The following is a 27,227-nucleotide window of genomic DNA, read 5'->3' on the forward strand; positions in this document are numbered from 1 at the left end:
CACATTGAAATAGGGTGCCAGGCACAGCTGCAGACAGGGTCACAGGGCGGACTCAACAGCCAGCCGCTCCCTTAAAGGGCCCCTCCCAGACACAGTTGCACTAAACAACACAAGATACACAGAGCTGACAACTGGTTGCAGACCCTGTGCCTGCAGCATAGATCCCCAGCTGCCGCAGAAGCAGCCAGAAGCCCTGGGCTAAGGGCTGCTGCCCACGGTGACCATAGAGCCCCGCAGGGGCTGGAGAGAGAGCATCTCTCAACCCCCCAGCTGATGGCCGCCATGGAGGACCCAGCAATTTCGACGTTGCGGGACACGGATCGTCTACACGGTCCCTACTTCGACGTTGAACGTCGAAGTAGGGCGCTATTCCTATCTCCTCATGAGGTTAGCGACTTCGACGTCTCGCCGCCTAACGTCGAAGTTGGTGCCACTACTTCGAAGTAGCGTGCACGTGTAGACGCAGCTTATGAGTCAACAGTGGGATGCTGTTGCAAAAAAACAAACAAACCTGATCTTGAGATGCATTCACAGGTGTGTTGTGAGCTAGACACAAGAGGTCATTCTTCTGCTCTACTCCGCATGGATTAGGCCTCAATTGGAGCACTGTGTCCAGCTCTGGACATCACATTTCAAGAAAGATGTGGAAAAATTGGAGAAGATCCAGAGAAGAGAAGCACGAATGATGAAAGATCTAGAGGCCATGAGCTCTGAGGGAAGGCAGAAAGAACTGATCTTGTGTAGTTTAGAAAAGAGAAGACTTAGAGGAGACAAGATAATGGTTTTCAAGTACCTAAAAGAGGGTTACAGGAAGAAGAGAGAAAAATTGTTCTCCTTGGCCTCTGAGAATAGGACAAGAAGCAATGGGCTTGAATTGCAGCAAGGAGGATTAGGTTGGACATTAGGCAAACTTCCTGACTGTCAGGGTGGTTAAAACTAGAATGAATTGCCTAGGGAGGTTGTGGAATCTCCATCATTGGAGATATTTAAGAACAGGTTAGATAGACACCTGTCAGGGATGGTCTCAATGGTATTTGTCCAGCTGTGAGTGCTAGATGGATGGCTACTTTGAAGGTCATCTGCAGGGCTTTGACATGTGTGTTGGCAGAACAGAGATAACTTGGTCCCTGCAGCCCAGCCGGTAGGTACGTTGGCACTGCTGTTAACCTGGGTGATGGACATGAGCTTCCAACCAGCCTCTCAGCCACAGAAATATCCCATTGAATTATGACTTCAGTTGCATGTCCGTGAAAGGAAGTGACTAGGAAGGAGCAGGGCAGATGCTTCCTGCCCAGGAGGGAGGCATTTCAAGGAGACAGATTTATTAATGCTGAAAGGAAACACGATCTGGCTGATCTGCAGTTAGTAGCAGTAACAGTTACTGACCTCAGAACCAGCAAAATCCTTCCTATGTCACTTGCCTTAGCGGCCTAACAGCCCCTGAAACTTTCCACGCTGGGTGTATTTAACTGTGGCCCTTCCATAAATTATTTCTACCTTAAATGTGACATCTGTGGAGGAGTCCATCACAAACTCCTCTTGGAAGAAGGTTGTTTGGTTGTAAGTCTATGCTGGGCTGGTTTTCAGACCTACCATTCCAGCAAGTGCCAGACTGTCACCCGCCCGCACCCCCCACTTCTCCTTCACACTACTTGACCGGTCATACTCAGTCTTGAGCAGGTTTAGGCTGGAAGTGGTGGTCCTAGCCCTCAGCCTCACTGCTCTAACCACGCAGCAAGAAACGGTTCCCAGGGTTCCTTTATCAGCCCATAGAAAAAGACCCCTGTGGATGTGTTGTGGTCTGTCCTCAACATTGCTGGGCCTTATTTAAAACCTACCTCAAGATCCATCACTGTGGAATGGATGCTTATCATCAGAGGCTTGCACCCAATGCGGGCAGCTCACACTGGGCCAGGGATGCAGAATGGTGCCCAGACTCTATTGTTATGCTTTGTATTCCACTAGCAACCCAACACAACTCCTGAGACCAGGTCCCTACTGTGGCTGGTGCTGTACATTCAGAGGAGGGAGAGAGAGAGAGCGGGGACATGGCCATAGTTTACAAGTACATAAAAGGTGTTACAAGGAGAAGGGAGAAAAAATATTCTCTTTAACCTCTGCAGTCAGCTAGAAGCTTTGTCCCGAGACAGAGTGGAGTGGAGGAGACTTGTAGATGACCTGTGCTCCCCTCGGAGTACAAGGGTGAAGCAGTAGCAGTAGTTAACCTCCAAGGATAGGACGAGAAGCAAAGGGTTTAAACTGCAGCAAGGAAAGTTCAGGCTGAACATTATGAAAAGCTTCCTAAGTGTCAGGGTGGTTAAGTACCGGAATAAGTTCCAAAGAAGGTTGCGGTATCTCCAACCACTGGAGGTATTTAAGAGCAGGTCAGATAGACATTTGTCAGGGATGGCCTAGACGGTGCTTGGTTCTCCCATGAGGGCAGGGGACTGGACTTGATGACCTCTCAAGGTCCCTTCCAGTTCTAGATTCAAGAAACAAAAAGAATCTGCTCACCCTGAGTCAGCTGCAGCACAAATAGACATGACAGGCTAAAGGAAGGATCGTTACTATTTTGCATAGGCTCAGTTGAGGCCCAGGGAGATTAAATGAGATGTCTGTCACCGTACAAGTAGTCTCTGCCAGCGGGTGGCTAGGGCCAACCACAATGCCAACCTTGTGCTATATATGTGGTGCCACCAATTCCCGCCTAGACCACACCATGGTTCCAGCTCTTCTGAAGTGGTCAACCAAGAAGAAATGTCGGAGCTCCATCACCCCAAACCACTTCCTTCAGGGCTGCCATTCTCTCTGCTTTATCCATCTGACACCCAGGTGATAAATGGAGCGCACAAATCGATAAAGCTGAAGGTGTGTTGAACAAAAGAAGACCAGAAGCACACCTGGAGACATGACCACCCAGGTAAGAAAAAAAAATTCAAGTCAGCTTAGAGGTTAGCTGGACGGGCCACTTTGAACATCCCCTGAAAACAGAAGTAAAATGTAGGGGAAAAAAGAAATGGCCAAACAACATCTGAAGAGGGAGTAGGGGGGCCCATCCTGATGGGCCTCAGATATTTTAGGAGAACCTGTGTGGTTTTGTTTTGGAGCTTCAGGTGTGTTGAACTCCAAGCCTGGAAAAAAAAACTTATAGCCATGAGACCCACAAGTGGAGATGCGCTACAGAGAAATTGTTTCCACTGAGCACTTTTAAACTGACTGCCATTCAGTTCGGTAGGAGAGGCCTCCCCCGCCCCTGTGACAGAGAACCTTTCAGGCAAAACCGTTAGCTCCTTGATGGATGGAATGGTTGTGACCCAGCTGGTCTGGAAGCATGCCTCTTCCAACCACACGAAGACCACCTATGCAAGAAGTTCAGCACACCATGCACCACACTGTCCCAGCTTTAATCCCGAGGTTCACGTGACTCCAAAAGAAATGCAGATTTTTTCCCGCCTGGGTGAGAAAAATTAAAAAGGATGTCATTTCTGGTTAACCTCAAACTGATGTCACCCTACAGCCCCAACAACACAACGCCAGTTATTTCTCCAGGTCCTAAAATGTGGCCGGTGGGGGACATCAAATGAGTCCTGGCAACGGCAGGAATGGAATCTCCAATTTCAGTCGAAGTTCAGTGGGTTGCTTGGGTGATTTGGTGGGGTAGGAAGAAGTGCACTTCCCCTGAGCCCCAGATGTGCTGCTTGGGTTTGTAAGGGAGAGGGCAGAGGGGCCATGAGGGTTTGAGGTTTTGCTCACGGCATTCATTGCTGTGTGGCTGGGGGAGCTCACAGTGATGCAACGCCGTATAAAAACCCAGGGTGTGGGGACCGGAGCGCTTCACCTATGAATGGCCTTTCTGAAAGTACATTGCAAGCAGCTCTGCACTGGCAAAGTCAAAGAAGATCCAGAGCTTGAGGTTGTGGGTTAGGACTGGAATCTTGGTCTGCTCCCCGCTTTGCTTCAGACTCTCTGGGTGGTTGCAGGCAAATCGGTTCCCTTCTCCCCCTGCCTCAGTTCTTCGTTGTGGGAAGAAATCATCTATGGCAAAAGAACCTCTGGATCCTGGTCAGCGCCCCATTGTTCTACCCACTGCATCCTCACATCCAGACTTCTCCCCTGACCTTCAGAGCTCACCCGGTAAGTAGGAGGCTGATGCAACCGATGAAGGAAGATTGGAGTGTTGTGTTCAGTTCTGGGCGCCGCAGTTCAGGAAGGACGTGGAGAAATTGGAAAGGGTCCAGAAAAGAGCAACTTGAATGATCAGAGGTCTAGAGAACTTGGCCTATGAAGAAAGGCTGTAAGAGTTGGGCTAGTTTAGTTTGGGAAAAGAAGATTGAGGGGGGACGTGAAGGCGGTTTCCAGGTCTCTAAAAGGGAGTCATAAGAAGGAGGGAGAAAACATCTTCTTCTTGGCCTCTGAGGATAGAACAAGGAGCAACGGGCTTAAACTGCAGCAAGGGAGGTTCAGGTTGGACATTAGGAAAAAGTTCCTAACTGTCAGGGTGGTCAGACAGTGGAATAAGTTGCCTAGGGAGGTTGTGGAATCTCCATCGCTGGAGATATTTAAGAACAGGTTAGATAAGTGTCTAGCAGGGATGGTCTAGACTTTACTTGGTCCTGCCATGAGGGCAGGGGGCTGGACTCGACGGCCTCTCGAGGTCCCTTCCAGTCCTAGCGTTCTATGATTCTATGATTCATTGTGGTGATGGTTGCTTGGCAATTAAGGAAGATGGGAACAATAAAACCGTAATTCAATGACTGTCTAACCTGACACCCTCCTCTTTGTGTCTGTCCTTCCTCCAACAGTCTTTACTCGCCCAGCCAGTCAATGGCGATCCATAATTAATGATCAGTAATGGATTATATCTCAATAATGGCCAGTGTTGATAATGGCATATTGATAAGAGACGATGGATAGTGAGCCGTGTTCCCTCTAATTTTTCCCATCCCGGCGCAGAATAAATTCTGTTATGTACATCCAGGCATGTACTGATGTGCACCGCTAAGAGAAATACAAGCTGCTGTCTGGGGGTGCACTGCTAATCAGCTGAGTGGCACCCCGCTGTCTTCTGGGTGGCTGCCCAAAGACTCAGCTCACAGGGAACACTTATACCGAGCAGTAGGTTGATTAACGATGGCAAGATAGTTGCAACTTGGGGACCAATTGATCATTGACGATTGATGGTTTGAAACTAAGCAATTATGGATAGTTAATTGGAGACTGCTGCTTCATAATTGGTTGGAGGTTAGTTGATTGGTCAATAATTGGTTGAGGCGGTAAACTTGATTATTGCAAACTGGAGGGTTTACATTGGTTATTTGTAACTGATGGCTAATTTCATAGAATCATCAAATACTAGAACTGGAAGGGACCTTTAGAGGTCATCAAGTCCTGTCTTCTGACCTCACCACAGGACGAGGCACCAGCTAGGTTATCCCTGATAGATGACTATCTAACCTTCTCTTAAACGTCTCCAATGATGGAGATTCTGCAACCTCTCTAGGCAATTTATTCCAGTGTTTAACCACCCTGACAGTTAGGAAGTTTTTCCTAATGTTCACCTAAACTTCCTTTGTGGCAGTTTAGGCTCATTTGCGCTTGATTGGTGGATAACTCGTTATTTAGAGTTTACAATAACATTACAGGCAACTTCAGATAGGTCGGTGGATAAGTTGTATTTCAAGCTATAAAGTTGTTTTTATTTTCCTTATTAGAATAAGGTGGTTTGACAACTTGGAAAGGGATGGAGTTTTTGTTGAGGTTTCAGTCATGGTGGGTGGGGGGACACAGTGACTCATTCTTATACAAAAACCTACTGCAAGAGAGAGAGAAGCCTTCACAGACAGAGCAATAAATGCAAGACACAGCAGGGAGCGGGGACTGAGCCTTCTTGACACGGAGCCAGGGACTGAAGTATGGGGTGAATCCTTCCATGTGGCTTGTGATCTGGTGCAACAGATTTGGCCAGGATTTTACATGAGGTCTAAGAGAGTTGGGCCCAGACCCTCAGAGGTGTCTCACCTGCCAACTTCCATGGATTTCGGTAGAATCTGAGACTGAGTGAATGCCACTTGCTGGGATGAAGTGAAATGCCTCCCCCTCTTAGGTTCCTTATAGAATCATCTCTTGGAATCATAGAACCCTGGGGATGGAAGACGCCTCAGGAGGTCATCGAATCCAACCCCCCCTGCCCAAAGCAGGAGCAACCCTGGATACTTGCAAAATCTCAGCCTAAGACTGATGAGTGCTAAGGGATAGACTGAGCATAATAATTTTGAATTGTCAAATGCACATAGACATTTTGTTCCCACTGCAATCCTTGCCTTGGCCAATTCCCCCACTGGGATAAATTGACTTTGTTTAAACATTTGGGCCAGAAAGTCTAGATATTCCAGTTAGTTCCCTCCATAACTAAGTTCCCTCTGTGCCTCTGTCTATCCCCAAACACCCGCATCTGTCTCTATCCATTGTCATCCATCCATCTATCCATCCACATTTAAATCCAGCTATCTGATTCCATTGACCATTATCTACTCCTCTCCATTCATCTGTTCATGTTGATCCCTGTCTCTGCTCATGCACAGCCATCCCTTTATCCATTCCCATATACCCCACCCTCCATCTATGCCCCTGTGTCTTCATAGGTCTATCATTATCCACTGATCTACCCGTCCACCCGTCTCCCTACGTCCCACCTATCCATGAATCCCCATATATTCCATCCACGCACATCCCTCCATTCATTCCCCTACACCTACATACATCTCCACTGGAATATTGTGTCTAGGTCTGGGCACCACATTTCAGGAAAGATGTGGACAAATCAAAAAAACATCCAGAGAACAGCAACAAAAATGGTGGAAGATCTAGAGAACACGGCCTATTAGGGAAGATGGCAAGAACTGGGTCTGTTTAGCTTGAGAAAGAGACAGGTGGAGAGGGGCATGAGAACCATTTTCAAGCAACTAAGAGGTTGTTACAAGGCAGAGAAAATATTTTCCTTAACCTCCTATAGGACAAGAAGCAACGGAAGGCTCAGGGTGGTTAAGCCCTGGAATTAATTGCTTGGGGAGGTTGTGGAATCTCTATAACTGGAGACGTTTAAGAGCAGATTAGACAAACACCTGTCAGGGATGGTCTAGATGGTGCTTGGTCCTGCCAGGAGTGCAGGGGATGGCACTTGATGACCTCTAGAGGTTTCTTGCTGTTCTATTATTATTCTGTGATTCTTTCTGACCTCCTACACTCCATACACCATCTGGCTACTGACCCATGCACCCATCTGTCCCCGTGCACTACAATCATTGATTTCAAAAGCAACCGTACTGAGTGCCAGTACCAAGTTCAGTTTCAATTACAGTTGGATAACACCGTGATTCGGAGTCGGGCGTCAGAGAGACAGCCTTGTTAGTCTGTATCTGCAGAACCAACAGGAAGTCCTGCAGCACCTTACAGACGAACAGATATTTTGGACCAGGAGTTTTTGTGGACAAAGACCCACTTCATCAGATGCATCTGATAAAGCGGTTCTTGGCCCAAGAAAGCTGATGCTCCAAAATATCTGTTAATCTACAAGGTGCCACAGGACTTCTTGTTGTTTTTAAAGTAATTTGGACCCTTCGTGGTGGCTGAGCTAATGGGGAGCTGTTCCCGGAAACCTGATTTCTATTCCCCTCTGTCCATGAGGAGGAGTTTGTGTCCTGGTCTGTCTGGTGACCGATGAGTCACTCTTGGTGTGTGCGTCTGGCCTTACGAGCCTTTCAGGGGACAGATGAGGACAACGCTGCATTCCTCTTCTCACTCACATTGACAACACTAGCCAGAGCTAGAGTCTCAAACTCGGATGTGGGTTTTTCTAGCCAACTGCAACCAACCGTCTCTGTTTCCAAGGTGCAGAACCTGCCAAGGGCACAAACACACCCGCCCCCGGCCTCTCTTCTCAGGAAATCTCACGAGCAAAATGTGACTGTGGCTCAAAAAAAAAAAAGCCCCTTGACTTCCAGATGCGGCCTCTGCTTCAGATAGCAGCAGATGTGGTGAGAGGCTGGAATGCTTGTACCCTACGCGCTTATGGGCTGGGGGTCTTCATGCTGTTTGTGCTGGCGGGAAATATAGTCACTGAATTCACCCCAGGAACAAACTGTTCTCTCAGAGGCCAGAAAAGGGTGTTTCTCTCTTTCCCTTCACACATCCCCACCTCTGTCTCTTTATCCCTATGCACCGTATCTATCTATCTATCTATCCCCATACACCGTATCTATCTATCTATCCCCATACACCGTATCTATCTATCTACCCATCCCCACACACCCTATCTATCTATCTACCCATCCCCACACACCGTACCTATCTATCTATCCATCCCCATACACCGTATCCATCTATCTACCCATCTATCTATCTATCTACCCATCCCCATACACCGTATCTATCTATCTACCCATCCCCACACACCCTATCTATCTATCTATCCATCCCCATACACCGTATCTATCTATCTACCCATCCCCACACACCGTATCTATCTATCTATCCCCATACACCGTATCTATCTATCTACCCATCCCCACACACCCTATCTATCTATCTATCCATCCCCACACACCGTATCTATCTATCTACCCATCCCCACACACCGTACCTATCTATCTATCCATCCCCATACACCGTATCCATCTATCTACCCATCTATCTATCTATCTACCCATCCCCATACACCGTATCTATCTATCTACCCATCCCCACACACCCTATCTATCTATCTATCCATCCCCATACACCGTATCTATCTATCTACCCATCCCCACACACCGTATCTATCTATCTACCCATCCCCACACACTGTATCTATCTATCTATCTATCCATCCCCATACACTCTATCTATCTATCTATCTATCTATCTATCCCCATACACCGTATCTATCTATCTATCTATCTATCTATCTATCCATCCCCATACACTCTATCTATCTATCTATCTATCCCCATACACCGTATCTATCTATCTATCCCCATACACCGTATCTATCTATCTATCTATCTATCTATCTATCTATCTATCCATCCCCATACACTCTATCTATCTATCTATCTATCCCCATACACCGTATCTATCTATCTATCCCCACACACCATATCTATCTATCTATCCCCACACATCGTATCTATCTATCTACCCCATACACTGTACCTATCTCTCTCTCTCTCTATCCCATACACTCTATCTATCTATCCCCATACACCACATCTATCTATCTATTTATCTAGCCCCACACACACCCTCTATCATATTCCTGAAGTCATTCTGCAATCAGAGCTGTAATTCTGGGGGCAATACACTGAGTCCCATCTCTGGGTGCTGTTGGGATCTTTAAGGGTGAAATTCTGCTAAACACTCTTGCACAGAACTTTCATGTTCTCAGCTTGATGACGCCCCCACCCCCCACCCCAACAGGTATCAACAGCCCACAGATCGATGTAGGCTGGAATCAAGAAGCAGATTTCTAAGCATCAGAGCTGGGAGGCCCTGGAACCGCCTCCTAATGGGAACAGTGTGGGGAGAGAAACAGCCTGTCTAGTTTTAAGACGGAGATTGATAAGTTTCACTGGAGTTCTTTGTTGGTGCCAGGGGTCCACTATAGTCAGAATTTCAACTAAAAATAGAGTGGGCACGAGAGTTAGAATGGGATATTGTTCACCATGGCTGGAAAGACCCAGAACTATGCTGGTAAGAGCTGGACTACTGGGGACAAGGCACCATGGTGCCCACAGCAAGAGGTAAGTGATATCGATTCTTCCATCCTTCCTATAGGTTTTTATTTCCCGAGAAGTTTTGGTAACAGGCAAACATGGTTGTCTGGATTTATTTGCACCAGGGAGCTGTGACAAGAGTTGCTGGGGAGAAGGGAGTGTGTCCAGAAAGGTCATAAATATATAACTGAGGCTAGGATGCTGTGGGGGAAGGTGGAGCATGGCGGGGGCGGGGTGAACCCTGGGACAGTGAAAACCATCTGAGTGATCAAGTTCAATGGGCATGAAGAACCTGACTTCCTCAGCCAGCTTCGAAAGTCCCAGCTGTGTTAAAGTAGACAGGAATAATATGACTCCCAACTACAGTAATTGACGAGGGCCCGATCCAATGTAGGGGGCCCACAAAAAAGTCTTTTTGTAAGGGGTGACGAGGGCTTGGGAGGACTGTGCTTACTGGGCTCTGCATTACTGGGGACAAGGGACGTTGGTGACGGTCACCTCAGGTAAGGAGAGATTTGTTACTTCACTGTCTCTTTTCTTTTTTTATTCGCCCAACTCAAGGAATGTCTGTGCCTAGTCCGTCACGTAAACCAGAAAAGAGGGTAAATGGCAAACAGTGGCTTTCTGTGCAGAGTTAAGGGGCAGTACAGCTTGTCTGGGGGCTGTGCTGAATTTGATTACTGGGGGCAAGGAACGCTGGCCACCATCACATCTAGTAGGTACAAAATAGGAGAGACCTTTCAGATCTACAAAAGATGGAACAGTGGCGATAGGAACATCTCAGCCAAACAGAGACCAGCTAGATGTTTAGCTCATTACTACAGGTTGAACTTCTTTTATCTGGCACTCTCTGGTCTGACAACGTCTGTGGTCTGGCATGATCTTAGTTAGCGGGATGTCCACTTCTCATGGGTGTGGTCAAGTTTCCTGTGATCCCGTAAAGTTTGTTTATAGCCACCACTCCTGGCTCTCAGTGTTCTGTCTTCTAAGATAGAATGTCTTCTAAGAGCCCAGTAAGCAGTCAATGTATTGGTAATGGGCTAGACAATATGGACCTCCCATGGTCTGGCAAATTCTCTGGTTCAGCTCATGTCAGATCCTGAGGCTGTTGGGGGAAGTTCAACCTACATAATCTCTGGTAAGTAGAGTTCAAGGTGGGGAAGGGGATTTGGGGTCCTTGTAAATGGTGTTTTCACTCAAACCTCCTCAAAAGGATAAGTGGGTTTTTACACACCTCTTGGAAGGGAATTGATCAATGTGACTACTATGGCTACTTTGACTACTGGGGACAAGGGACGCTGGTCACCGTCACTTCAGGTAATTTGCTAACATTTTCCTGTCCTGATTTAAATTTAATCCACTTTGAGGAGTTCTGGAGTAGCTTCTCTTACGTCAGTGAAGTGTGGTCTGTTTCCAGGAGCCTCAAGGGATGTTGGTGAAATCAGATTTTGGGCGGTTTTAGGGTCGATGTCATCCCACAGGAGGTCTATGCACCATCTAAATCTCCAACATCAAGGCTAAACCAAGGGGAACAGGCTTGACTTACTTAAACCCTTGTACTCCGGGTGGAGCACAGGTCATCTGCAAGTCTCCTCCACCTCACTCTGTCTTGGGACAAAACTTCTAGCTGACTCCATGAGTCCCCCAGTTGTTGTCTGTCAATCTGGGTAATCTCCTCCACATTGCTCAAGGGCCTCCTCTTTTGCGTTTTCCTTGTGGGGTTCCGTTGGAGAGCTTCATGGATAGAAGGGTGTGGTATTTGTAGAGTCTCCTTAAGACAATATATTGTTGTGCTACTATAGCTATGGTTTCGACTACTGGGGACAAGGGACCATGGTCACGGTCACTTCAGGTAAACCTCTAAATGTTTTTTCTTTTTTGCTCTTGTTTTAACTCATTGCAGTAGAGTAAATTTCATACAGAGAATCTTTTACTCTCTAGACTCCATCTAAGACCCATAGAAGCCCTCTGTTGACTTCAAAGGGCATTGGGTCCCATCCTACATGCTTATTGTACTCTTACTGGGGTACGGACAGCCATTGGGGGTCCAGGCACCCTGGTTATAGCCACATCAGGTCAATGTGTCACTCATGTAACTCTGAGAAGCACGGTAAATTTCACATGGTCATAATTTTGGCCTGTCCCGACTCGGCATATTTGTAGAGTCACTGAGATTGTCCTTTACTTTGCTACTGGAAGGCTTTTGAGTCCTGGGGACAAGGAACACTGGTGACTGTCACCTCAGGTAAGCTTCTAACCTTTACTCTGTTCCTCATAGTTGTAGCTGGTTAAATTTTGTGCAGTTGTTATTTTGTGCCAACCCAACTGAGTATATTTGTATGGAGACAATAGGGCCACACTTTACTGTGCTACTGGGGTGCTTTAGACTACTGGGGACAAGGAACTCTCGTGACTGTCACATCAGGTAAGTTTATAATCTTTATTCCAGTCCTCACAATAGCTGGTTAAGTTTTACCAAGACAGAATTTTGCCTTGGTCTTGGGGACATATTTGTACAGAGCTGTTTGATCAATACACTACTGTGCACCGGTTGGGCTGTTGACTACTGGGGACAAGGGACCCTGGTCACGGTCAGCTCAGGTAACCAAACTTTTACCTTGTTTTGGAATCATATATTTTCTTTGTGTTCCTAATTTTTTACCCTGACTCTGCCTGGTTTGGCTTGGTTAACTGTTACCAATGGCCTTTGAATTCCGCTGTCTTCTGGCCTTGAAATCTTCCAAAGGCTGACTTGGAGCAAGGGGACAGATCTTTAAGTCTTGCTCATGTGTCTCCAATTGGAAAAGGTCATTTCTGTACAGTGAAAAATTGGGAGAGAAGTAATGTGCTACCCCCTCGACTACTGGGGCCAAGGGACGCTGGTAACTGTCACTTCAGGTAAAGATTGAAAATTCTCCTCTCCTCCAAGTAACTTGTAAGTGTCTAGTGGTATTAACAGTGCGGGAAACGTAGTTGTAATGTCAATATTCCATTGCTCATAATGTCAGGAAAAGTTAGAGGTACAGAAATCAGTATTTGTACAAGGGAAAGGAGCAGAAGTAGCTTTGTGTTACTGGTATTTCGAGTACTGGGGACAAGGCACCATGGTCACCGTTACTTCAGGTAAATATTCTCAATCCGATTGCCTTAACCGTTTAATCTCTCTTCTTGCGAATTCGCAGGATGATTTCGCTGCAAGTGAGTGTTCCTATGAAACCAAGAGTTAGAATAATTGAGTGAGGTTATTTGAGCATTTCAAAGATAAATAGCATCTTCGTTCCCTTTTAGCAGGTTGTTTAGCTCAATTTAGTGCTTTGGGGACGGTCATTATGACAGGGACTCTTCTAGGACAAGAATATGGTAGCATGAAAGATGGCTAAGATTTTCAGAATTGCATACGTGGTTGAAGTTGGAAAATAGATGCCTAATTGCTGCTGTGATACTGAAAATGTAACCCTAGACTTTTCACCAAAAACTGTCAGTGCAAACATCTAGCTTGAAGGAACTGAGGGTTTGGCATTCTTCACTCATCTGTAGCTTTTGACAATCTCGCTGAAATTGTGAAGATAGGATCTTGTGCGTTTGGAAGGTGGGTTTGGGTCCAAAGCGTGTCAGAGTTAGAATGATTATAGAGTGAAGATTAGACTGGTTGTGGAGTGGTCTGATAGAGTTAAAACGACCCTTAGAAAAAATAACTATCTGAAGGAATTAAGAAAATGAGAGAGGGTTCTTGTGTGACCCTCATAAGAGATTTGAGCGATGTGATAACTATGGCTTCGACTACTGGGGCCAAGGAACCATGGTCACCGTAACAACAGGTAAAACTTTCTAATCATTTCAAACTAAAGAATACGTGTGTGAAAGGCCTAGTGAATTAACAAATGTTGAGTTGGGTCGAATGCCGAGTCTGCTCAAGGGAAAGATGATCGCGGAGTTGACTGTGGAGCTGACCCAAAGGGGAAAAATTAAATAGCATTTTATTTAATTGTGTAAATTGATGCAGTATGAGACTCAATGAATTTTCATAGGTTCCAGTGATTGCCATTCACTGTTAGGCGAGATTAGATTGAAGGCAGTGATCATAAAAGAGAATAAATGATTGAATGCTCATAGTCACTGGAAAAATCTAGGTTCCTGGACTATTACTAATCTGAGGGTAATTATACGGGGGAAGTGCAGGAGAAACAGTCGTTATCAGAAAACTGAGCCAAAAACCCGGTGTCTGAAAAATTGGTAAATCACAGCTGGCCTGGTACCTGTAGAAGTCTATCTAAATTGCCACCCCTGTGGCTGACACGAACATCAGAGGTTTGTGTGCAAATGGCAATCTGGATTCGCACAGTGTGACTACTATGAATTGGATCACTGGGGCCAAGGGACCATGGTGACAGTCACTGCAGGTAAACAATTTCCTCCTGTTTTGCCAGCTCTATTCCCGCAGATTTAATTGATGAACCTCTTAGAGTGATAAAGTTTTGAGACTCGTGAGTAATCCCACCCCCACCTCCTCCCCAAGTCCTTCAGGGTTTTTTCATAGGGGACAAATCAATAGCTAAGATAAAAGGGAATTGAATAAAAGGAGAGCGGCTGGGAAAACCCAAGTTTTAGCCACTCAAGCCGGGAGTTAGAACCACTGTGACTACGATGCTTTGGAGTACTGGGGACAAGGAACAATGGTGACCGTTACCAGCGGTAAGTTTGCTCGTCTGTTTCGTGCTGAATAAGAAGTTGTCAGAGGGAGTATTAACCCAATATTCTCCTAGGGGTGCCTTTTTCCAGCCACAGTTTCTTAAACATCCCTTTAACCTCCTCATAGCTCCGGCTCTCCCTTAGCAAAGTGGCTTCATGACAAAACGGAATGAAACGCTCAAAAATTCTCACCTTAGAGTCTTTGAAGTCCTTCCCCAAATGCCATCGATTGGAACCGGTTTCTTTTCCCCGGGCTTGTTAGAAGTCATGGCTTTAAAATCTAGGAAATTACCGAAGATCCACCCATCACAGAGGGCTGAGGCAGAGTCTAAAGCCTGGTCCTCTGCCGTAGTGATTTATAAACTCTGAGGTTATTAGACAGGTTGACAGAATAACTGTCTTTACGTGTATAACCGATTCGATTACTGGGGTCAAGGGACCCTGGTGACAGTCACAACAGGTAAATTCCATCCTCTCCTACTTCTCAGCTGTCTTGTGGGCTGGGCTGGACTGAACAATGTTTTTGATTTACGAGGGTCTTTTATTTTTCATGCTAGAAAGAGCTCTCTAAAATTTCTCTTGCTCCAAAATGCTTCCAAAACGCTTAGAGAAGATTTTTTTTTTAACTAGTGCCGGCATAGAGTGATATATGCTGTCCGGGGTCAGATTAGGTTTTTGTACATTGTCTCATGGGGGATCTAGCAGTGTGATTACTTTGACTACTGGGGCCAAGGGACCGTGGTCACCGTCACAGCAGGTATGATTTCTATCCCTATTGAAACGCTTATTTTTTAATTCTGAGATTTTTTTTAAAAAATGAGTTTCGGGGGGTCTGGAATGAGTATAGTATTTCCAGGCTTCTGTTCCTTTGGGGGGGCTATTCTCAGTGATCTGGGGGGATAGAGAATGAAGTCAATCCTCTTGCTGAAAAAGTCCTTTCCCCTAAAAATGGGCTTAAATTTTTGAGTCTGAGCTTAAAACCATTGTTTGGAGGGGGGTTTATGTACGGCCAGAGTTGAACATCTTATTTCCGTGAGCTTTACTTACTGGGGACAAGGAACTCTGGTGACTGTGACAACAGGTGAGGGGATTTTTAATAGTCTTTTATTCCTTAGAGCTCCGCTGGAGATTTTGAGAACATAGCTTCTGAGGCAGCATAGAAAATGCTTTGGTTTTGTTTAGGGCAGACAGTCCAAATTTTAACTCTGAATTAAAAGAAAGAGGGTCCAGGGTGGGTGACTTTGGAGCAAGTAGAAAATGATTTGAGAGAGAAAACTTGATAGAACTGCTAGATTTGACCATCATGACCTCTGAATCTTTTCACAACTAAGTTTTTTTGTGAATTTGGTCTTTGATCCAGTTATTTATCTATTTCAGGAGAAAAATAAGTCAAAGTTCTTAGAAAGGAGACATTGTTTTAAAGAAAGGACGGGCACAGATATTGAGACCTCATCAAGAATGTTTCTAATTCCTTAGGTCAGGCAGATTTAGATGTTTCTCCAATTCAGGACCTCAGAAATAATTTTTAAAAACAGGTTCCTAACCCTCTTAATCTCCATTACCTAATGCATTAATTATCGGGACAAGGTTATTGTAAAAGTTTGGCATAGATATGTCCCAGTGTGATAACTGGTTTCAATACTGGGGACAAGGAACCGTGGTCACCGTCACAACAGGTAAAAATAATCTTTGTTAATTATTCAGTTATTTGAGATGATTCTGGCGTTGGCTGAGAACCCAACTAAGCTCCTGTGGAAGCCAGAAGGACCTGCCCATTGGCTTTCCCGGGACTTGGATGAAAACTGTAGCCTGTCTTTTGTAAAGCTGTTATTCTGGTTTTAGAGCAAAGGTTCATAACTGAGGTCTGTTCCATAGCAAATCAGACTTCTTTTATCCCTTTGAAATTCTGTTTAATTTTGTGTTTTAATGTCTTGGTTAGATCTCCTTGTAGAGCGATTGAGTGGCAGCTGTTAGAGAGTTGAATTAGATCTACAGGCGGAGATGTTTTATTCTCATTATAGTCTCTTCAGACAGGACTTTGAAAGAACCTTAAGATAATTCAGCACCTGTTGAATTTCAACAGGAGTTGAACCAGGGTCTGATCCAAAGTCAATGGGAAAATTCCATCCGTCTTGGACTGACCCTTCAAAATAGATTCTCAGTCCGTCTTTATTCTCTACTGACTTCAGTGGAGCCTGGGGATTGGGCTGTACACCTTTACCCGGCAGGGCACTAAAACTCTCCCCCGATCGTTTTATATTTAAAATAAAAAGTTTATAAAGGAAAGGGTCAGGCATGTAGGTTCTTCTGACCTTCGTCCAATAGATGTCTTATTGTGATAATATCTTCGATTACTGGGGACAAGGTACCTTGGTCACCGTAACCTCAGGTAAAAGATTTTAAGCCCGCATTTTTTATATTTGTAATTGTTCAGAAGAGTAGAAATGGAAAGATAATTATGCAGCATTATCTCCTCTAGGACATGGTGTAGGGTCTCGTGTAACTATCTCAGTCAACTTCTTTTTCTCTTTTTAAGTCATAAATGACAAAAAATACGGCAGATGATTGTTTCATTGATTGATTGACTGGTTGATTGATTGGGCTTTCAACTCATTGCCAGACTGAGAGTTTATTTAATTGATTAATTGATAGTTGGCTTTATTAGTCCAAATTAATGAATGCATGAATAAATAAGGATTTTCTCAATGCATAGTAATGAGGGAAACAATTTAAAAATCTGCCCTTCAAAAATATAGTCAGGAAAATTACTTCCATGCTTTGGTTTTTAATTGTGAACTTAACTAAATGCCTGGTAGAGAAATAATATCAGTTTTAATGGTACCTTTTAGTTCAATGTTTAACTGGAATTTTAACCATGATCAGGTCTTTCTAGGGTAAATTTGAAAAGCATTTGAGACCTTCTGTGCCTACCAAATAGCTAGTTAAAATAGTGACTCTCATTGCAGAGGGACTCAGATTCACAAATGAGGTTGATAAAGGTAATAATTAGGACTGGAAACTAGGAATACAAATCATGTTTTTTTTCAGATAAATCAATCAGATATTGTCTACTAGTGAGGTGAGAGATTTTCTGGGTGAAAAGGGCCCCATTCTCTAAAGTCCCATGCGTTTGGGGGCATTGTGATTACCAGTCATAAATCAAATCTCTTTCTGTATTTCTCTCTTCCCCTATTTCCCTCTTTCTTACTTCATAATGGTATCTAATCTGTCTATTTAATCTCACTCTCATCTCTCACGTTAGTTTTGATGTTTAATCTATCTATCTTTCTATCTATCTCCATACACCGCATCTATCTATCTATCTGTCTTACATATATGAGGAGAAATGACCATCCTCACAATAACCCATGTAAAAACTTTAAACTTTACCTACCTCCCCCAAAATTCTGGCATTACAGACTGCAAATCTGATTTAAACTTTTTAGCACAATGGGACAGGCTTTAGAAATAATTTCCGGCTTGATTACTGTGTTAATATTCATTTATTGGTCCTATAGGCTAGAGTTCTTTGTGTTTTTTTCACATTATTGCTGATGAAAATTATAAATAGTCTGAAACATTAAAACTTGGAGGGAAATTTCACTAAAGTGAAATTTAGGGATCGGATGAAAAATATTTAGCGATAGTTAAAATTAAATAATTACGTTTGTTAAGTTTTCAACTCTTAAACGCATAAGTTGCTGTTGAAAAATTTGATTTATGCTTCTAAATTACTTAGTTGCTTTTGAAAATTGTCCCTTGTGTCTATGAACAATTCTAACAGAATCCAACCAGGGCTTTTAATGACAGAGACAAATATTTTATGATTTGATACCATGGGGGAAATTATTAAAAATAATTATTAAGAAATGTTATGAGGGAAATCTTACTTTATCTCCCATACCTTTGCTTAGAAGCCTCACTTTAAAGACCAAACAAACAATCTGTTTTCCTCGATGGTGCAAACCAAGTAATTGTTCTCTCTCTGGCCTGGGAAGTGTTCCTCTTAAACATACTTTGGATCAAATTGGGACAGTCAAAGTTGTTTAAGAGAGGGCTGTTTGGAATTCCTGATGCCTTTCATGTTTCATTCCGCCTCTGTCCTTTGCAAAGAGATGCTAGCAATGATTAATGTTTTAAAAAACCAGAGAATCAGATTTTGAAATTCTTACTCCCCTGAAGCAGCACTTTACTCCTGCAGCTGATGGGTTAGTATCAGCCGGAACACGGCTCGATGAAAGTGCTACCCTGTCCATGAATGCACAATAATTATAAGAAAATAAAATAAAAGTGTTCTTTCGAGTGAAGACCCAAGATGGCCGATCTTGGGCTCCAGGGTTCTTGGGTGGTTGAGCCAACAGGTGGCAGGGGTTGGTTTTTCAGTTCCGTTTATTTTTAGACTCATGTTTCCCTAAATAACTCCTCTGGTTTCAAAACCATCACTCCCTTGGGCTCAGTTTTGCATGCTAGCTGTGAAGGTTTCGAACAACAAACTCACATCTGGCGATTGCAAAAACAACATCTTAGCAGGTGGCCGAGATCAACATGTTGATAAAAGTCGTGAGCTAAATTAAGCTATTTTTTTGTCACTTAGAAATATTGGCTACATCTCCCTGAAAATTATTTGAATTAGAATTATGAAGCCCACATCTATTGTTTTCTTATAGGCAAGAAAAACTTTATTTGGCCACCCAAGATGGTAATATATGAAAGGAAAATAATAGATTAGCAATTTTTAATTAATTCTCCTTCACTGAAAATAATTAATATGTGATTTCTTAGTCAACCTTCTAATGAACAAAAGAAATTATAAAATGACAGACAAGTTGGGCAGAAGAGAACTCAGCCTACTGACATGTGAACAGGCTAAAATAAGATTAACGGTTTCACAGTCACTTGAGCAGTTTCTTGCCTTAGTGATTTAAAGTTTAGCAGGAAACCGGAGGGAAAGAGTGCTCAGAATAAAACCAACATTAATTTTTCAGCCATTTTTGTGCATTTAGAGAAATGAACTCACTTTAATGCACTGTAATTGTAGCTAATATTATTAGATTTATTCTAAATTTAAATGTAATTAGGTTGCTGAAAAAGCTTTAATCCAATAGAATTTAAATCAATAATATCAATAATTGTATTTTATCCCTAGGATTAATCAGATTCATTAACAAATTTTAATCCACCAGAATTCAAACTGTAAATTTAATTAGAGTGCATAAACAGGCTTTAATCCCATTGTTACTGAGTGGAACCCACAAACCATCAACAAACTTTTAATTTTTATTTGATTTGAAATTTAATGTCAAAGACCCACTGTTGACAGAAAATTAACCTGCCTTTGCAGTGGCAAAAGTTTTATTATTTTCCAAGTCAAGATTGTATGTGAGATTAAATCCCACACATGCTATGGAATGGAGCACATTTTTCACTGAGAATTTTTTAAAAATAATTTTGTACTTCACAAAAATATTGGCCCATGTATTCAAACCTGAGTTCAGTGTTAGAGAGAATATTATCAGCAATGAGCTTGCATTGGAGATAATTTTACCAAGACTTAAAAATTACTTGGAAGACAAGAGAAACTTGAGAAAAAAATCTACAAGGCAATTAATTAATCGATCACTGAATATGGACAATCAAGAAAGACCTAAAATGCCACCTCAGCGGGAACTCAATTGGTAAGAACCCAAATTATTTTTCTGAATTTTTATCTTTTTCTGATGATGTCTAATTGATAAAAAATGTCTTTAATATTTCCTCTAAGACTTGCCTTAAAATCTCATTTATTCTATTTGAACAATTTAGAAAATAACCTTAGATTTGCTTTAAAAGATAGTTTGATCTTGCTTATTAATGGATAATTATTTATTCCAATGTTGCTAGAGCTAATTTTAAGTTGGCTTTTAATATGATAATATTAATAGACAATTTGGCACAGAAAGCAGAAGGAAATATTCTTTCAGAAACTGACAACAGTTACCTCTTCCTAAATTATTTCAGAACGTTCATTTTTATAATATTTCAGAGGCATTATTAATTAATAATATACTGTTTATTGATTTATGACTTGGAAATCCATAATAGATTGGGAACTTAATGTTTATTTTTAATACGACATAGTTCAGCTTTGGGTGTTCTATATGGAATAGTTTTTTTTAAATACTTGCTTGCAAACATGAGAGGAGGGGAGCTGTTGTGAATTTAGTTGCAATGAGGCAGTATTTCTTTTCCACGCAAATGTCTTTGGCGCAGAGAACTGTGAACTGAGCTGAGTTTGAAGAGCTGGGACTTTGCCAATGATTTGGCAGTCACTAGGCACCTTTTCTTGAGGAACTAGAGGTGTTGGAGTTGGATAAAATTAGGAATGTGGCTGGCACTTGAATTTTGGAAGCAACTGGCTTTTTCTTGAGGGCAGAAAGAGGCGGCTAGTCGGGATTTCCATGAGAGGACCAGGGCTGTCTTTATTTTAAGGCCTTGTCCTCCCTCTTATGGACCTGTGTCAGCACAGGGCTGAGTTTAGACTCTCTATCCAGGTATTTAATTACAAATTCACGCCTGGCCTGAGTCTCTTGGTAGCAGGGTATTTGTAATACTAAGTTTGTTTCTTAAGTGAAACATGCCCGGCCACCCGGTACCAGCAGCCATAGGGTTAATTTGACACATTTCTTAATGAACCAAGAGATTTATATTTAATTCCCAATTTCATTGGCTAATGGACTAAATCGAAGCTCACTGCTAGATTGGGACTGCAAGGGGGCCCCGCTGTGGATTCCAGAGCTGGGTCGCTGCCAGCACCAGGCAGGGTGAGCAGGGCCGGGTCCCTGGTGGTACCGGGTCTCCCCAGCTGGGTCTGTAACAGCACCAGGCAGGGTGAGCAGGGCCAGGTCACTGGTGGTACCGGTCCCCCCAGCTGGGTCTGTAACAGCACCAGGCAGGGTGAGCAGGGCCAGGTCCCTGGTGGTACCGGGTCCTCCAGCTGGGTCTGTAGCAGCACCAGGCAGGGTGAGCAGGGCCGGGTCCCTGGAGGTACCGGGTCCTCCAGCCGGGTCTGTAGCAGCACCAGGCAGGGTGAGTAGGGCCAGGTCCCTGGTGGTACCGGATCCCCCAGCTGGGTCTGTACCAGCACCAGGCAGTGTGAGCAGGGCCAGGTCCCTGGTGGTACCGGTTCCCCCAGCTGGGTCGGTACCAGCACCGGACAGGGTGAGCAGAGCCAGGTCCCTGCTGGTACCGGCTCCCCCAGCTGGGTCTCTACCAGCACCAGGCAGTGTGAGCAGGGCCAGGTCCCTGGTGGTACCGGTTCCCCCAGCTGGGTCGGTACCAGCACCGGACAGGGTGAGCAGGGCCGGGTCCCTGGTGGTACCGGGTCCCCCAGCTGGGTCTGTAGCAGCACCAGGCAGGGTGAGCAGGGCTGGGTCCCTGGTGGTATCAGTTCCCCAGCTGGGTCAGTACCAGCACCAGGCAGGGTGAGCACGGCCAGGGTCCCTGGTGGTACCGGGTCCCCCAGCTGGGTCAGTACCAGCACTGGGCAGGGTGAGCAGGGCCGGGTCCCTGGTGGTACCGGGTCCCCCAGCTGGGTCTGTAGCAGCACCAGGCAGGGTGAGCAGGGCTGGGTCCCTGGTGGTATCAGTTCCCCAGCTGGGTTGGTACCAGCACCAGGCAGTGTGAGCAGGGCCAGGTCCCTGGTGGCACCAGGTCCCCCAGCTGGGTCTGTACCAGCACTGGGCAGGGTGAGCAGGGCCGGGTCCCTGGTGGTACAGGGTCCCCCAGCTGGGTCTGTAGCAGCACCAGGCAGGGTGAGCAGGGCCTGGTTCCTGGTGGTACTGGATCCCCCAGCTGGGTCGGTACCAGCACTGGGCTGGGTGAGCAGGGCCGGGCCCCTGGTGGTACCAGATCCCTGAGCTGGCTCTGTACTAGCACAAGGCAGGTTGAGCAGGGCCAGGTCCCTGGTGGTACCAGGTCCCTCCCACCAGCTGGTCTGTAGCAGCACCGAGCAGGGCTGGGTCCCTGGTGGTATCAGTCCCCCAGCTGGGTTGGTACCAGCACCAGGCAGCATGAGCAGGGCCAGGTCCCTGGTGGTACTAGGTCCGCAGCAGCTGGGTCTGTAGCAGCACCAGGCAGGGTGAGCAGGGCCAGGTCCCTGGTGGTACCAGGTCCCCCAGCTGGGTCTGTACCAGCACTGAGCAGGGCTGGGTCCCTGGTGGTACCAGGTCCCCCAGCTGGGTCTGTACCAGCACTGGGCAGCGTGAGCAGGGCCAGGTCCCTGGTGGTACCAGGTCCCCCAGCTGGGTCTGTACCAGCACTGGGCAGGGTGAGCAGGGCCGGGTCCCTGGTGGTACAGGGTCCCCCAGCTGGGTCTGTAGCAGCACCAGGCAGGGTGAGCAGGGCCTGGTTCCTGGTGGTACTGGATCCCCCAGCTGGGTCGGTACCAGCACTGGGCTGGGTGAGCAGGGCCGGGCCCCTGGTGGTACCAGATCCCTGAGCTGGCTCTGTACTAGCACAAGGCAGGTTGAGCAGGGCCAGGTCCCTGGTGGTACCAGGTCCCCCCCACCAGCTGGTCTGTAGCAGCAGCAGGCAGGGTGAGCAGGGCCAGGTCCCTGGTGGTACTAGGTCCGCAGCAGCTGGGTCTGTAGCAGCACCAGGCAGGGTGAGCAGGGCTGGGTCCCTGGTGCTAGCAGGTCCCCCAGCTGGGTCTGTAGCAACACTGGGTGGAGTGAGCAGGGCCAGATCTCTGGTGATACAGGGTCCCCCCAGCTGGGTCCGTGCCAGCACCAGGCAGGGTGAGCAGGGCCAGGTCCCTCATGGTACCAGGTCCCCCCCCAGCTGGGTCTGTAGCAGCACCAGGCAGGGTGAGCAGGGCCGGGTCCCTGGTGGTACCAGGTCCCCCCGCCACAGCTGGGTCTGTACCAGCATTGTGCAGGGTGAGTGGGGCCAGGTCCCTGGTGGTACCGGATCCCCGAGCTGGCTCTGTACTAGCACAAGGCAGGTTGAGCAGGGCCAGGTCCCTGATGGTACCAGGTCCCCCGCACCAGCTGGTCTGTAGCAGCACCAGGCAGGGTGAGCAGGGCTGGGTCCCTGGTGGTACCAGGTCCCCCCACCACAGCTGGGTCTGTACCAGCATTGTGCAGGATGAGTGGGGCCAGGTCCCTGTGGGTACCAGGTCCCCTGCTGGGTCTGTATCAGCACCAGCCAGGGTGAGCGGGGCCGAGTTCCTGGTGGTACCGGTTCCCCCCCAGGTGGGTCTGCACCAGCATCGGGCAGGGTGAGTGGGGCCAGGTCCCTTGTGGTACTGGGTCCCCCTCAACTGGGTCTGCAACTGCACCAGGCAGGGTGAGCAGAGCTGAGACCGTGGTGGCACCAGGTTCTCCCAAGCTGGGTCTGTACCAGCACCGAGCAGGGCTGGGTCCCTGGTGGTATCAGGTCCCCCCCCCGTTTGGTATAACCAGCCCCAGCTGAGTCAGGGGGTTCTCTGTGGTACCAGCGGTCACAGCCTACACAGAAGTTAGGTATTGTCCTTGTACCTCTTTGTTCTGTACAATCCTCTTTGTGGGAATTGGTCAGAGGGGTTCAGCTTTCTCTGGTTCCAGTGCTTATCCTCAGGAATTCTGGGCCACCCCTGGTAGGACACGGTCCAATTCCCCCTGCCCCTCTGCAGCTGGGCCACGCCACTCTTCGCGCCATTCCTGGTCTTCGTAGCTGGCTGGTTGCGGACATTTCTCAGTCTCTCCTTCCTCCGTTTTTGCACCCAGATAAGTCTCCTGTTACAATATCCAGGGTGGCTGCCTTGGTTCCAAACTTTGCCAGATCTCGAGCTCCCATCGCCCCTGCTTGAGTTCTGGGTTCTCCCAAATTCAGCAGGAGAGCAAAGGTGAGAAGGAGCTGCCTTTCTGGGCCACGTCCCCAGTTGGTTTCTCAGACAGCTCAGGTTCTCTAGGGACTTCGCGCTCTGAGATGCCACTGGTCCCCACCTGCTGCACTGACTCTCTTTCCATTGCATATTTTCAAGCATGCATGAGGCAGAAAATCTTTAGCTTTTTCCACTCAGTCCCATCTCTGCTACTTCCCCGGGGGGTTCCTGTGGGGAGATGGCTCTCAGCCAGGCTGACCCTTTGGACGGTACAGAAAGATGCTACTCATTCAGCAGTGGTGTACCATGGGGAAGGGGTCTGCACCGGCTGGGTTGGCCGTGTAAATCCGGGGCTGACAAGACTCTGCTGAGGTCAACTCTGCAAATTCAGGGAAAGGGAACTTGTTCGCCCCTGGACAGACAACAGCCGACCTCGCTGTGCACCTAGCTTGGAATCTTCCATCGATCTCAGGGGGAGAAGTTGGTGATGAATCTCACTGTGTTCCTGCAGGATTGGAGAGGCCTGGAGGTCTCACAAGCAAAGGGGGTTGAGGCATATGAAAAGAACTGGGGCCGTACCCACAAGAGGCCATGACCATGTACATATAAGGGAAGTGAGGCTAAATGCAAGTAGACTAGAGGACTGAGCATATATATAGGACGAGTGAGGTCCTATGTCTGAATACAACGTCAGACTGGGTTCCTACGTCTGTGTATAAGGAATGATGGTCCATAGGTCTGTGTATAGTGAGGACCAGGGGCCATCAAGAACAACTTTTAAACCAAGCTGGGATGTTCTTCTCAAAGACCTGCTGCAGGAATTCTGATGGGACAGTTCTCTGGCTGGTGTTATGTAGGAGGTGAGGCCAGAGGAGTTGCTTCTGGCCTTAGCATCTATGAATATTCAAGGGCAAGAACTTTTGCATGGGGACTTCGCAAATGACTCAGCCCAGGGGGATGCAGACCGGAATGGGGATTAACAATTGTGTGTCCATTTCCATAAACGAGCCACCGTTCTATCCCTCCAGTTCAGCAGGTCCCCAGAGCTTGTCTCCAGGTGGTGCTTTAATGGTCTCTTCTCTGCCCTTCTCCCATCCACCTCCCCCTTCCTCCCGTTGTTTCGCTCCTCAGCCTCCCCATCCGCCCCGACTCTTTTTCCACTCACCTCCTGCGGGTGCGGCACCAGCCCAGAGCCTGCTGCAGTGGGCTGCTTGGCCAAGGACTTCCTTCCGGAAACGATCACTTTCTCCTGGAGAGATAGCAAAAACGTCAGCCTCCCCGATGGCACGAAGACTTACCCCACGATGCTGACAGCAGCTGGGACCTACGCAGCCATCTCTCAGCTCTCGGTCTCTACCTCCCAAGCACAAGAATTTGCCTACTGCTTAGCCACACACCCAAATGGGCAGAGGACAATTAGAGTACGCACTGTTGGCGCCTGTAAGTAGTTTCATTCTCTTCTCAATATCTTACAACCCAGCCTGTAGTCAGTGGATATTTGCAGGGCTTTGACTTATTGCATCTAGCTATTCTGGGGAGCAGCCCATTAGAGAGCCACCAGTAGAAACACGCTAAAGAAAGAATGGATTGCCGAAGAGACAGGATTCCTGGGTTCCATCTCCAGCTGTGGGTGGGGTGGGGTGGGGTGGGTTAGGGCTGGGAGGCAGGACACCTGGGTTCTATACCAGGCTCTGGGACGGGAGTAGCATCTATGCTGACCACACACCTGGTAACACGTTAGCCGCTTCATGGCAGGCCATGCGATCTGCAGTCCACACTCGGCAGCGGTTGGGGGTGGAGCTTGTAGAAGGGGACACCCCTTTCCAGTCTGGGTCCTGTGCTGTCGTGGAAGGTGCCGGGGGGCTGCAGCGCATTTGTCTACTGGCTGGCTGCAGAGCCCATCCGATGTCACAGAAGAGACATGGACCCTGCCACTCCCCCCCCCCCCCCCCCGGGCTCTGTCATTCGTTCCGCCCGCCGTGTGGTAATTCTCTCATCCCCACCCCTTGCTTTTGTCTTCACCTCAGCACCCCTAGGACCCACCATGAACATCTTCCCCCCTGCCAGAGACCAGTTCCTAGAACCCTATAAAAACTCCTCCGTCACTTGCGTCATTAAGAACCTCTGTGGAACTGCTACCTTCACGTGGCTGAAGGATGGAGTGGTGAACCAGACCGAGACCCTTAGTGGCTCCAGCAGCTTCATCAGGACGCTGACTGTCTTGGAGAGAGATTGGGAAGCTGGCCGTGTGTACAGCTGCAAGGTGGAGAGCTCGAATTACAGCGACATGAGGAACACAAGCAAGCCTATTGAATGTGGCTGTAAGTTGTGACCTTCTGGGGTTCCCTGCCTCTCGGCAATGACCATGACCCATCCCCTAGCTCCACTCAGGGGGGTGTCCAGGTATCCCAGGGCCAAGTGGAGGAGATTTTGTTCAAATGCTCTTCAGCCATATTTGCAGGCAAGACTTCAAAATAGCTTCCTTTCCTTCTGAAAACTCTGCCCCTCACACGCCCCTAAACACCCTTGAGTATTCTGAACAGCAAAGCTCCCCGTGAGAGACTGCGGTTAGGGCTTGGCTTGTCGCCTTTGGGCCTCAGTTTCCCATCATGAGGAGAAAATCATTTCTCACTGGGATGTTGGGAGTCGCTCCATTACTAGGTGATGGCAGCTAGCTACACACCACGGGAAGAGGAATAGATGGCTGCTTTCAGACTTTTCTGTGTTCTACCAAACTGAAAACAGCCCCATAGAAATTAGCCGAATAGATCTGGTACATGCAGCATTAAAATTAATTAAGCAGTGGGCCATCTGAATGGGGTAAGACCTCTCAAATTACTACAGGGTTCCCTACCCAAGGCTGAGATGCAGCCATGTGGGGAGAGGGTGTTTATAGAGGGATCCATCACCCAGAAACAAGATGCAGCCACCTCTGGGATGAAGTGCAT

At 46.8% G+C, this 27,227-nt stretch overlaps 1 protein-coding gene across 1 annotated transcript in view; it reads left to right on the forward strand.

Moving 5' to 3' along the window:
- LOC142004584 (uncharacterized) overlaps nucleotides 1–27,227 on the forward strand; it is a 121,936-nt gene that overhangs the window by 70,151 nt on the left and 24,558 nt on the right. The window contains exons 3-5 of the mRNA XM_074982208.1: nucleotides 10,988–11,066; nucleotides 25,411–25,719; nucleotides 26,307–26,600. Coding sequence (XP_074838309.1) covers nucleotides 10,988–11,066; nucleotides 25,411–25,719; nucleotides 26,307–26,600 — 682 coding nt within the window. The remainder of the gene's footprint in view (nucleotides 1–10,987; nucleotides 11,067–25,410; nucleotides 25,720–26,306; nucleotides 26,601–27,227) is intronic.

Source organism: Carettochelys insculpta, chromosome 32 (assembly GCF_033958435.1).
Source record: "Carettochelys insculpta isolate YL-2023 chromosome 32, ASM3395843v1, whole genome shotgun sequence".
Taxonomy (NCBI): Eukaryota; Metazoa; Chordata; order Testudines; family Carettochelyidae; genus Carettochelys; species Carettochelys insculpta.